The sequence below is a fragment of the Electrona antarctica genome (assembly GCF_951216825.1).
Source record: "Electrona antarctica genome assembly, chromosome: 15".
In the NCBI taxonomy this organism is placed as follows: Eukaryota; Metazoa; Chordata; class Actinopteri; order Myctophiformes; family Myctophidae; genus Electrona; species Electrona antarctica.
This window is the reverse complement of record NC_136796.1, coordinates 21994524-22008503: the sequence shown is the minus strand read 5'-3', so window position 1 is coordinate 22008503 and position 13980 is coordinate 21994524. Positions and strand designations below refer to the sequence as shown.

General features: G+C 43.8%; 1 protein-coding gene across 1 annotated transcript in view; it reads left to right on the top strand.

The window, feature by feature from the left end:
- The window catches only part of grin2da (glutamate receptor, ionotropic, N-methyl D-aspartate 2D, a), a 237271-nt gene that overhangs the window by 174204 nt on the left and 49087 nt on the right, over nt 1–13980 (top strand). The window contains exon 9 of the mRNA XM_079522009.1: nt 3249–3402. Within this exon, the coding sequence (XP_079378135.1) occupies nt 3249–3402 (154 nt within the window). The remainder of the gene's footprint in view (nt 1–3248; nt 3403–13980) is intronic.

The following is a 13980-nucleotide window of genomic DNA, read 5'->3' as shown; positions in this document are numbered from 1 at the left end:
CTCTCTCACTCTCCCCCCCTCCCCCCTCTGTTCCCTATAGCTGCCTCCTGTCCAGCCTCTGGCTGCTGCAACTCATTACACGTTTAATCGCACGCACGCACGCACGCACGCACGCACGCACGCACGCACGCACGCACGCACGCACGCACGCACGCACGCACGCACGCACGCACGCACGCACGCACGCACGCACGCACGCACACACACAGATGACGGCTGACTGCATATGAGAGCTGATATGTTTAATTTTGTCACTGTCATACCCTCGCAGGTCACCCTCTGCAACTCCAGGCAGTAATTACTTCCATCTAAAAGTCTCTCTCTCTCTCTCTCTCTCTCTCTCTCTCTCTCTCTCTCTCTCTCTCTCTCTCCGGCCTCCAATTTACTTTTCACAATAAAATCCTCTTGAAAGCGTGCGCGGCCCACCCAGCTGACCTCTTAGCGTGGCAGACCACCGGCTGGTACTGTACGTCCTCCCAGTGGGGGCTCCTCACTGGCAGCTGGGTCAGTAGGATACAACAGTACGTCCTCCCAGTGGGGGCTCCTCACTGGCAGCTGGGTCAGTAGGATACAACAGTACGTCCTCCCAGTGGGGGCTCCTCACTGGCAGCTGGGTCAGTAGGATACAACAGTACGTCCTCCCAGTGGGGGCTCCTCACTGGCAGCTGGGTCAGTAGGATACAACAGTACGTCCTCCCAGTGGGGGCTCCTCACTGGCAGCTGGGTCAGTAGGATACAACAGTACGTCCTCCCAGTGGGGGCTCCTCACTGGCAGCTGGGTCAGTAGGATACAACAGTACGTCCTCCCAGTGGGGGCTCCTCACTGGCAGCTGGGTCAGTAGGATACAACAGCTCCTCACTGGCAGCGGGGTCAGTAGGATACAACAGCTCCTCACTGGCAGCTGGGTCAGTAGGATACAACAGCTCCTCACTGGCAGCGGGGTCAGTAGGATACAACAGCTCCTCACTGGCAGCTGGGTCAGTAGGATACAACAGTACGTCCTCCCAGTGGGGGCTCCTCACTGGCAGCTGGGTCAGTAGGATACAACAGCAGTGACAACACAGAAATGTGTGGGGAGGAATTCATTGGCAATATGGCTACAATTGGGGAGAAAAATGGGCAAAACCAAAACAAGGAAATTGTGTTAATCACATTAAAATAGGACTTACTGCAAGTTATATGTTTTATATTGGAATAATGGACATAGTCAAAAGTTAAATAAATGAATATAATAAAATAAAAAGTCAAAAGTTCACTTAAGTACAGTACTTGAGTGGATGTAATTAGTTTATTTCTCTCTCTGTGTCTCGAGTTCCAGTTTGCACATTTAATTTGCACATTTATAAACACTAAGCATTCCACTGTGAACATTTCACAAATGCAGTCAGTGCACGTTTTATTGTATTTTTTTTATTTTTTACCAGGGAATACAATTCTCCTCTCCTCTCCTCTCCTCTCCTCTCCTCTCCTCTCCTCTCCTCTCCTCTCCTCTCCTCTCCTCTCCTCTCCTCTCCTCTCCTCTCAGTTTTGTGTTTTGGCTTTTATCTCTTATGTGTTCAGTTCTCTCCAATTGTCTTGGCTCACCTTAACGGCCGTATCACGTGTGATCTCCTCTCTTCTCGTTGACTAAATTAATCTTCCACACGCTTCGGAATCAGTTTCTCACCGCACTACAAATTTCCGCTTTCATCTTCCTGTGTTTTTTATTTATTTATTTCAAATTTGTAACCCACAGCTCACCGCATTGTCTACGGTTATTTGTCCTATATTCAAAGATGCTGATGGTGTGTGTGTGTGTGTGTGTGTGTGTGTGTGTGTGTGTGTGTGTGTGTGTGTGTGTGTGTGTGTGTGTGTGTGTGTGTGTGTGTGTGTGTGTGTGTGTGTGTGTGTGTGTGTGTGTGTGCGTGCGTGTGGATCCTTATACTGCAGCATAATACCCTTGTCTCTCTCCCATGGCCATCCGGTGGTCGGGGTGTGCACGTGGTCGGGGTGTGCACGTGGTCAGGGTGTGCACGTGGTCGGGGGCGTGCACGTTGTCGGGGGCGTGCACGTGGTTGCATAACTTTGCGTCCTTCACATTCTTGTCCAGATGTTGGTCCTGCTGTTTCATTTAGCTCCTTCCTGACAGGACGTCACAGTCCAGTGAGTTAACCCATTAAAACTGGGAAAGCATACGTGTTACATTTTTTCAGAACAGTGTTTCTCAGAAATAGCAGATGTACAAGCTCACAGCACAGCGCGTCACTTCATGCTGCTCTGTGAGCTTGTAAATCTGTGTTTGAACATTCTTTAATAAGTAATTTAGTATTTTTTTCTTGACTGGAGGTGTCCCTGATTTGGGGGGTGGTCCGCGTCCAAATACCTATCCTTTTGGGGGTCCGCAGCATGAAAAAAGTCTCAACTACTGATTTAGACATGTAGAATCTGCCCCAGGTCTAAATGGGTTAACGCTTCCTGGCGAGGGAAGGTGAACAACACATAACATCACAGACGCTGACAGCAGACCTGTTTGAAATAATGCTTTTCAAGCCTATAAAGTAGATAAAGTGTGTGCGTGTGCGCGTGCGTGTGTGTGTGTGTGTGTGTGTGTGTGTGTTTAAAATCTGTGTCGAGTTCTACTTTTTTCTTTCTTTACACTGTAAAAATCTTTGGTTCAATTTTGTTAGATAACTAACTGAGACTTAACTCCAGTCCTGGTCTTCTAGGTGGTGAACAACATGACCATGGTTACTCCAGTCCTGGTCTTCTAGGTGGTGAACAACATGGCCATAGTAACTCCAGTCCTGGTCTTCTAGGTGGTGAACAACATGGCCATAGTAACTCCAGTCTGTATATTCCAGGTGGTGAACAACATGGCCATAGTAACTCCAGTCCTGGTCTTCGAGGTGGTGAACAACATGGCCATAGTAACTCCAGTCCTGGTCTTCTAGGGGATGAACAACATGGCCATAGTAACTCCAGTCCTTGTCTTCCAGGTGGTGAACAACATGGCCATAGTAACTCCAGTCCTGGTCTTCTAGGTGGTGAACAACATGGCCACATAGTAACTCCAGTCCGTGTGTTCCAGGTGGTGAACAACATGGCCATAGTAACTCCAGTCCTGGTCTTCTAGGTTGTGAACAACATGGCCATAGTAACTCCAGTCCTGGTCTTCTAGGTCGTGAACAACATGGCGATAGTAACTCCAGTCTGTGTGTTCCAGGTGGTGAACAACATGGCCATAGTAACTCCAGTCCTTGTGTTCCAGGTGGTGAACAACAGAGCGGACATGGCCATTGGTTCTCTCACCATCAATGAAGAGAGGTCGGAGGTCGTGGAGTTCTCTGTTCCCTTCGTGGAGACGGGCATCAGTGTCATGGTGTCCCGTAGCAACGGCACTGTGTCGCCCTCTGCCTTCCTCGGTGAGTTGACATGGCATGGAATGACATGGCACAAGTAGAGATGAAATAGAGTTGAGTTACGTTGACTTGAGTTGAGATGAAGGTGCTAGCTTCTCTTTTCTGGGCATGCATGTCAGGTGAACATTCAGAGAAAATAGATCTTCAAACTTGCAACACGTCACCATTGGTGTAGAACAGTGGTTTTCAACCCATTTCATATCAAGGACCATTATGTATTCGGCATTTGAGCCACGGACGACCATTTGATGAGATTTAGCCTCTCAGACACAACACTTTGAATATTTATGTTGTCGTTGGATGAGATTTTTTTCCTGTGGTCAAAGTTGCTGCTGATTGATGTGGTACCATAGGAGAGATAACAGGCAAATGTTCTAAATTCTCTAATTGGGTAGACTTCTTGTAAAATAAGTAATGCCGATCTTTAACAATACTTTTAACTCTTGAGAGTGTAAAATGCAACCCAATGGGCCCGTATGGGTCCATTTGGTTTCATTTCACGCGCTCAAGAGTTAAAGATCTAATAAGGGTCCATTTGATTACCAACTCTCATTTAGTTGAGGACCACCTGGAACCAGGGACGTGCACAGGGATTTGGAGGGGCAGGGGCCGAAGCTTTAAGAGGGCACTTGCGGCGCGACACCACATCATTTGGGTTTTATTTAGGGGTGCCAGTGCCAGACACCTGTATGTAGGAGGGGCTAGTGCCCCTCAAAAAGGAACAAACTCATGTGCCCACTGTAGTTGCCTCACTATTTTTAGTGCCCTAAACAAACCGTCCATAGACTTGGCTGGCACCCTGTCCCTGATCCCTGAGTTTCGTTTGTGACTTGTGAGCAGCTGTGTGTGCACTCAACTGCATCAATGATCGAATGCCATGTGTTCAGCTTGTTTGGTTGATTGTGTGTTGCACATTCATCAGCAGCATATTTTTGTCTTTGTGACTAAATGTAGCCTACTACATTTGCAAACAGTGCTGTTGAGTGTTGACCACGTTGCTACATTTTCCACATAACATTTGTGCAACAAGAGCCAATGCCAATATTCTATATTAATATTAGAACTTTTTAAAGACAGATTAATTGACAACAATGCAGCTGTGGGCGCAATGGGGCATCATCACTGTGCTGCCTGCAGTTCAGAATGTAGGAAGACAACTTTCATATTATTAGCAATTACTCACAGAGTGCTGACATCGTGAAATGGAGGATGTCATGTAAGAACACACTTTTGTTGGTTACAGACCAGGGTAAATATGAAGTTTTGCCCCAAAGTCTTGTGTTTATTATATTATCCTTATGTCCAACGGTGGTGTGTTGTTTTTAAGCAACGTAACGTCAACGCACGTTGGACATGTTTAAGGGGGCCTCCGATGGATGACCGTCGCTTCCTCCTCCCGTCAAACTGATGGGAGGAGAAAGCGACGCCCGCCCGTCGTGGGCCCCCTCAAAACGACGTTCTACTTTTACTATTGGGTGGAAAAATCAACTACTGTGTAGTTTGCGTAGCGGGGCAGCGAGCGAGAGGGGCGAGAGGGGAATTATTTGCTACATTTCAGTTCAGGACGGAGAGGGCACTTTTCTCCGACGGTCTAAACGGCAGGGGCTAGGGCCCCCTTTCATGTATTACTGTGCACGACCCTGCCTGGCTGGAACCCCAAGGAGGACCAATGGTGGTCCCCGGACTACTGGTTGAAAACCACTGGTGTAGAGGGACAAAAGGAGGAGACCATGCATGGGGGCTGGCGGGCAGGCAAGCAGACAGCCACTCTCCCACAAATGTGTGCACCCACGCACGCACGCATGCACAAACACCCAGCCACACTAATAGTAGTGGAGTAATAAGTACAATAGTTGCCTCTGAGATGTATTGCATTGGGGTAGAATTAGTTAGCCTGCTTTATTAATCATTTAAGATGTGAACATGTCAGATCACTGACATCATTTAGCATTGGCTCTCACTATGCGCTTCATGAGAACAAGAGCCCATAACAAAGCGCTCGGCATTGCAACAAAAGGACATGAAAAGCAGACGCCAAACACAGAGAACACGAGGGACCTCGCGATAAACCTCTTGTCAGCACCACACAATCAAAGTGTGGCTTTCGCCAACCGCCTTCTTTTACATGCATAACCCTGTGCCGTCGCCGTGTTGCCAAATGATCCCCAATTATGCCATGGGCCTTGATTTTCTCCCATCGCTTTTGTCTGTTACTTGAAAAGCATGATTTCCCTGCGCCGACTTAGATCCACGTCTCAGTGGAGAACCCGTGGGTGAGGGAAAAAAAAAAAGCTTCTGTTCTCTATATTCAAATGAGCTACTATTCTTTTTATGGTGTTATATTCCACACTCCATGATACCGGCTCAACTTGAATCAAGTGGACTCTCATCTGCTACTATAGGTACTTTGCTTAATCCTGCAGATAGTACACATCAATGTTCAAGGTTTATTTATGTGTTACTGCTTGTGTATGAGTACAGAGGAGTACAATTATTTTGTTCTAGTTTCCTTAAACCACTCGTCCCAGCCACCAGCTTAGTGGCCTGAGACATGGGGCCTGGGAGGTTGGGGTTGGATCTCCGGCTGAGTCATACGAAAGACTCTGAAAATTGTACCCAATGCATCCCAGCTTGGTACTCAGCATCAAGGGTTGGATTGGGGGTAAGTCCCTGTGACATACTAGCATCATGCCCATGGGGTGTACTTGTACATTAAGCTGCCTCACGCTACAGAAGCAGGAGATGGGCTCCGCTTTGCAAGGCTTACTTATTCGTCCCAGCACAGTGGAGGCTTATTCAGCTCATCCATCATTGACATAAAAATGCCTTCCGCTTTCATGAGAGTAGTGTCCTGCTGTCAAATGGACTCAAGTCATTCACTGCTGTCAGACCAAGAGGTGAGCTGTTTTATTAAGGTCGAACTGACCATCACTGATGATGAGTCCGTGGTTCATGTCGACAAGTGTCCTGATCAAGTCTCCGTAGAGTAGGTCAGCAGATAATTGCTCCAACATGTCTGCAAGTCTGTTCCAGCAGTGCAATCCCGGATCAAGCACAGCTCAGGCACAGCTTGTTGTCTCACTCCCTGGATGCATTCGTGCAGCTTGTCATTGCTGACAGTGGCCTTGAGGAAGTGCCTGGCAATCTGTCGGATCCACAGCAGGCTGCTTCTTGTACCCTGGCCTGATGAGCTGATACTCTTTGACTGACTGACTGACTGACTGTTGTCAACTGGTCTAAATCTACAATCCAGGCAATTAACAAATAATTATCTTTAGCACGTTTCACATTTCTATAGTCACTTGGTTTGAGAACTCCAGTGTTCTTGCTTGAATTTCTACATAATACTACACGTAACCCTCACAATTTGACACTTGAATACACAAAGACCAATCCCGTTATTAACGAAGTAATGTGACACACACACACACACACACACACACACACACACACACACACACACACACACACACATTCACACAAATGGAGCAGATTGTGATTACTCCATGTTACTCCATAATGCCGTTTTATCCTTCCAAAGGTTCTGAAACGCTTTGGCAAAGCTGTTTATCGCATGTCTGTGCTAATCAAGCAAATTGAATTGAAGGTACATGAGAGAGAGAGAGAGAGAGAGAGAGAGAGAGAGAGAGAGAGAGAGAGAGAGAGAGAGAGAGAGAGAGAGAGAGAGAGAGAGAGAGAGAGAGAGAGAGAGAGAGAGAGAGAGAGAGAGAGAGAGAGAGAGAGAGAGAGAGAGAGAGAGAGAGAGAGAGAGAGAGAGAGAGAGAGAGAGAGAGAGAGAGAGAGAGAGAGAGGAGAAGCATGTGTAAAGAGAAGGCAGGGATTAATAGAGGATACAGAGTTATTAGATATAGAGGTTTTAGTCTGCTTGAGGTTTGTCTCTGTTTCCCGACAGAGACAGTTATGTGAAGCTACTGTATGTGAAATAGTAGTCGATCAGCTACTTGTGATTTTGTGTGATTTTGTATGGTCAAGTTAGAATATGTAGCAGGTTTCTGCCTGACAGCAACTATGTTTTAACATAAAATATTTATGCATGCATAATGACTACTTTTGGTACTTTAACACATTTTTTATGCCAATACTTTTGCACTTTTACTCAAGTAAACACTGTGTTAATGTAAATAATGCACACATTAAGCTTGCAACAGTTAATCTAAATTAACCTATTCAGTTTTACTTTCAAAAATGGCAAAACTAAATTACAGATCTATAAACTCACATTGTGTTGTGATGCATAGATCTTTCTCTCGTTTGTCAATTTAGTCAATAAAAAAACATTGATTGATATCTAACAGTTAAAAAAATATTATTTCATTATTCGAAAAGGTAATTGATAGAGTAATCAAATAAAGTTGCAGCCTTAGCTCAAATGAAACAAAATGTACCCAATCGGATAGATTTGTAGACTCTTCTCCCTTCTGGCTCCAAAACTATGGAATTAACTTCCCATTGCAATCATAACTGCAGATTCACTCCCAATCTTCCGCCGTAGTATGAAAATGCACCTCTTCAGACTCCATCTTAGCCCGCACAGCACTTGCCGTACCACTTGCCCTAGCCTCGACGACCTTGCACAGTGCAATGTATTTCTTCATCAGTTACTCTGGTCCTACGGGAGATTGCACTGATCTCATGTGATTGAAAAGTCACTCGTTACAATTTGCTGTGCTGATGTTGGAATAAACATACACTAATTTAATTGACTTTCTGTGGCTGTCATTAACAGTCCATCATAACACCTCCTGGAATGTCACCTGTCCCCAGTAGGTCTTAGATCAAGTGTCATCCGAGCCTTTATTCTGTAGCTCACGTCTCCATCTTCCTCTTTCATCTCATGCAAAAGAGACATGCGCACATCCACATCGTTCAGATGCTGGTGCGTTGGATAGTGATAACATCAGTTTTCATTCAAACTTGTCACATTGAATACAAACTGATGCTGCTGAACAAGAGCAGTGTGCGGGACTTTTTGTTCATGAAAGATTTTCTTATGATTGCTTCGCCTCTTTCATCCCAGGAAAAAAAGAATGACTTTGAAAGGAGAACCACAAAAGGAATGGCGAGATCACTCTCCATTTGAAAACAAACAAAAAGTATATGGATCGAGCTCTAAACATTTGTATTTTTAGCCTCTTCTGGGCACTGTTGTTTAACCCATTAACAGCTTCCGCGCCATTGGCGTAGATCTAGGTCAATTGAAGCCTATTGTTTGATACTACGCTTAACGCCATTGGTATAGATCAATGGCAATTGCGCTTTTATAGTGCATTCGATTGATCAAGCCATAATGCTACTTACGTTAGCATCGGGTAGCTAGCTGTTGTTGTCATGACAATGGATCGCCCATCTTAGATCGACCTCGCCATAATACTCCATTCTATCCGCTTCTTTAAATCGCCTGTATCTCCTATTCCTTGTCCCAGATGGCATTTTTTTGTCAAAACAACGTTTCTTTGACGGCACAGAGCCGGCGATGTGGAGCTCTCCATTGCCCCGGTTTGGATTCATCTAGTAAACAAGGCTCCTAGGTTATGTGGACTTCCGGTGGACCGGAAATGTGGCTTTTCAAAATAAGAGCTCAACTGGAAAAAATGCTGGCGTGAATTAGATCCTAATTTTTCAATAAATGCTAGCGGTTAGAGTGTTAAGACCTGAGGCTGATTCTAAAAATGTCTTCCCAACGGTTTTCTAAAAATCAGTGTTGCTATCAGTGGTTCTCAAACTTGTGGGCCGCCATAAATTATATGTATTTGGCCGTGAACCCCCATCAAAAACTATTTTGTGCCAGGGACCTCCAGAAGCAAAGAGTTGAGTTAAAAATGTTTGCTTTAAAATAATAACATATATTCATGTATTGTGTACACAAATGAGTACCACAGACGAAAAAACAGTCTAAGTCCAAATTTCATTCTGACCCCTCCACGAAAAGGCATCGTTGTGCTGAATCCTTATCTATCATTTATACATTATGGATCAATAGTGTGGACTGTTTTTCGTCTGTGGCATTCAAATGTTCATGATTTTTCAAAAAGAGCAGATAAGCTCATAGTGCTTGCATGTCTGCTATTTTTGAATAGAGGGTATGCGCGTGATCATCATCATCATGCCCAAAGGTTATGCGGGAATGCCTACTGAGTGGCAAAAAACTACTTTCTGGTCTTGACAGCCCATGCATCCAAACAGAAATGTCCTATCTGATTGAATTAAAAAACATTAAACTACATTAAACTCACTTTGCCACTCGATTTGCCACAAATTATATATGCGCATAGCCTCTATAGTCAAAGTATTAAACAATAGTTTTAAAGTGGTTAAAATCTAAAATGACAGATGCTTTCCGGGTTTCGCATACAGCCACCTTAATAAGGGGAACATATCAGTTCCATTGTCTCTATAGCCACTGTAATACACATATCCATCTGTCAGGAGAGATTTACGAGACTATCAGAAACATGTCATGGTTGGCTGCCGACAAGTTGGAACTCCCCAAGGCTGTTCTATCTGACAGACAAGGAAGGAAAGATGGGGTGTGTATTGGAGAGGAGAGAAGCAAAAGGTTAGGGATGGGCGGAAGGGGGAGTGTAGATAGGAGAGAGGTTTATGACGGAAGGGTGATCCTCCTATAAAGTGTGGGAGGCAGGCAGGTGATTTTGGGGGAGAGGAGGCACAGGTGAAGGAAGGAAGGAAGGAAGGAAGGAAGGAAGGAAGGAAGGATAAAATAGAACAATGTGTAAGGTGATTAGTAGTTTTTGTTCCCTACCTATGTTGAATACACTTATTGTAAGTCGCTTTGGATAAAAGCGTCTGCTAAATGACTGTAATGTAATGTAATGTAATGTAAGGTGTAACTGTAAAGTGTGTCTCCCCAACACTGATTTATAGAACTAGTCCTTACCCGTTCGAATATATGAACACCAAAGTATGTACAGTGTGGGTAATGCAATTTAATAGATCATGTTATTGATCTGAATGTATTTTGAGGCGTAATCAGTCTGGTCTCAGAGGCACTTGCCCGTCGGCCAAGTAGTACAGGAAAGGTGCAATTCTGGGGAAATTGAGATTTGGACAGAATCTGTAGGTGGACGAGCAAAAAGTGTGTTTTGAAGAAAATTCTAAATGGCGTGAAATTTGGATTTGTTCAAGAGCTATAAGGCGAAATGTAAAGTGGGCTGTTGTGCCACTATGAGGCCGACTGAACATTAGTTTTCACATCTGTCGTATAAGGCAAGAATAACAGTACGAAGCAGCGTCAATACAGAACAGTATACAATAGTGTATACCTATACAACTAGCCTGCACTATGCAGGAAAACTACAACAACACAAGTTTACAGTGTCCTCACGTATCCCACCCCAGAACAAATAAAGTGTCCGTTACAATCAGTGCAATGCCAATCAAATAAAGTACCCTGCAATCATTACAATAACCATACCCTAAAAGAGTCCTTGATACGTCTATGTTACTAACTTACTGTTGACCTCGACTAGATCTTTGTTTTATTTGAAATGTTTATTTCGAATAAAGCCATTTTAAAAGCCTCATACAGTTCCACCCCACATACAGTGAATCTGTTCATGTGCTGATCAATGAAATGTGCTGTAAAGTAACTCAGTGGTGCTGCGGATGAAAAGGTTATTTACGGTAGAGTCTGCAGCATGGCCACCACATTCACTACACCTTCAGTTTTATACATTCCATGTGTGCGTAAAGATCTGCTTATCCTCACCTTCTTAAACTAATGGCCTTAGTCATTTTTTGAGGAAAATGATTTATTTATATACCACAGGATGTCAGCTAGTGCTTTAATATCATATTGCTAAGCACTGAGGTGAGAGCTTATAGGTCTCGCTGGCGGGGTGCATGCATAATCACACAACAAATATCCCCACAGATCCTCTAGTCAATGTCGACAGCAGCTCTCAAAACACCCTGCGCCGTTACCTCGCATTATAGTGCAATGCTTCTCCCAGGAATCCAGAGAGAGAGAGAGAGAGAGAGAGAGAGAGAGATAAACAAACAAATAATAATTAAATGTGTTTTCAGCAAACCACACAATACCTAATGAAGCTGATCCTCCAAGGCTATTTTAAACCGAACAGTAAAGTAAATTATGTAAATAAACCAAAACACGGCCTAATGCTTTTTCCCAGTTCGGGGTTTTACCTGCTGACGCGATTTAGACGGGATTATGGTATATCTGGAAATGATTTCCCACTGCTTTGGAACAAACAATAAAGTTGGCGCCAAGCAATGATTTATGGGGGTGCATTAGTTTAGACTAGTCATTGGTTGGGGTGTGGGGCGACTGTCGCTCAAGAGGTAGAGCAGGTCGTCCAATGATCCATGGGTCGGCGGTTCGAATCCCGGCTCCTCCTGGCTACATGTCGAAGTGTCCTTGGGCAAGACACTGAACCCCAAATTGCTCCCGATGTGCTGGTTGGTACCTTGCATGGCTTCCGCCGCAATCGGAGTATGAATGTGTGTGTGAATGGGTGAATGTAATGCACAATCTCTGTAAAGCGCCTTGGATAAAGGCGCTATATAAATGCACCATTTACCATTTACCATTTATTGGTTAGACATGGGTTAAGGTTAGGTTTATGTGTGCTGCCCCGTGGGAGGTTAGGTTTAGGGTGAGGGTTTGAGATAGGTTGTAGTTGTAGGACTAATGACTGGTCTAACCAATGACTAGTCTATACCAAAAACGGTCTAAACTAAGTACTGCACCCGATTTATGGACATTGGCCACCTGGGCAACCGGCAGAGACAAAAACAACCCAAACAAAATACTGTAAACAAGTAGAAGGCTATCTAAAATGAAATACAAATACAAAATAAAAGAAGAAGAAAATGAAACTACCGGTATTACTTATGGGCATAGTCCAGCAGATGGCTGTTGCTACTGGCAGTGGTTAGAGAGGCTGGTTAGATCCCTGCAGCACCAAGTAGAATGTCTATAATGATAACTTTATTCCTACCATCTGTCATACATAAAAGGCAGCCCCAAAGTGCTTTGCATAAAAATTGTTGATGGGTGAATGTTAAAAATAGTACCTAAGTTAGAAGAACAACTGTAGAGGCGGCTGGGTGCTTGGCTACAGATACAACTAAATAAAAAAAGAACAAAAACTAAGTGGAAAAGGCGGCACTCCAAAGTAATACATGCAAGACAAGCTCAGATACACATTGTTCTATTTATTGAGAACGCATCTGAGTCTTATCTACTACTTTGGAGTGCCACTTTTTCCACTTGTACTTGTAAGCATGAGGGCTATACGTGTTTTTCACTAAAAGAACAGTGACCAGAAAGAAAATTACATGAAAGAAAAACAAACATCTGTGCTGTAACACAATAGATAGACCACCAACCTTAACATTGATTTTACAATATAAATCTGGGGTCCCAGAGATAGAAATGCCATTAAATGGGGGTCTGTATAGAAGAGAAGAAGAAGAGCCGTACAAATCTTCACTTATGGGGGTCCCTGGCATATCTTTTCAAATGGGGGTCCGTGGGCCAATTAGTGTCAATTTGGGGGTCCTTGACATGAAAAGGTTTGGGAACCACTGCTTTATGGTTTATGTAGCTCAGTGCTTCCCCAGACAGTGTTCCAAGGCAGGCCAGGTGAACTGGGGTTTTATGACAACCACCTGTGGTGGAAAGTAACTAAATAGCCTACATTTATTTAAGTCATAGATAAAAAGAGAGGATCCGGGCACTCAAAGTTAAAAAAGAAAATGAGGAACACCTTTATTAAATTAAAAAGGCAACTGCCAACATGTTTCGACCAACAAGGTCTTCATCAAGGCAAGAATGAAGGGCAACACCAAACATACTACATATATACATATAGCAACAGGAAACACAGCTTTGCAATGAGATAATTAGCAGTGTCAGAGGCACGTGAGTGCCCATTGGTTAATACAGCCCAATGGGCACTCAGGTGCCTGTTGGCAGTTGCCTTTTTAAATTAATAAAGGCATTCCTAATTTTTTTACTTCCTCTCTTTTTATCTATGTCTTGATCCCGTTTTTGATCCGTGTGAGCACCTTTTTATCATTATCATGTTTTGCTATCTCCGTTGAGCACCTGGTTAGTTCTTCTTTTTCCCACATTTATTTAAGTACTGTACTTAAGTATCATTTTGAGGTATTTGTACTTTACTTGAGTATTTTCAATTTCTAATACTTTTACTTACAGGAAATGCGCGATTCCATAGTTATCTGCGACTAAACTAAATCGCAAGATAGCGGATCTACAAGCTCCTAATAACACTTCCCAAGGCGACACCTTCTGAGCTTGTAGATATTAAAGCAATTTTCACTATGAATACAGGTGAGAAGTTGTGAAAATCACTTGATTTATATGACCTTCGTCTAAGCACACGGTGCCAGCTGCTCCAGCAGAGCTGGACAGCTCCCAGGAGGACATATGTGTGATTGTGTGAAGCCAGGAGTCCCTATGAACAGCATCTGTGCTCACTCAAATTTCCCTGATTAACTTATTAAAACCGGAAAAGCATTTGTGTCATTTTAACCACTTAAACCATCATGTTATAC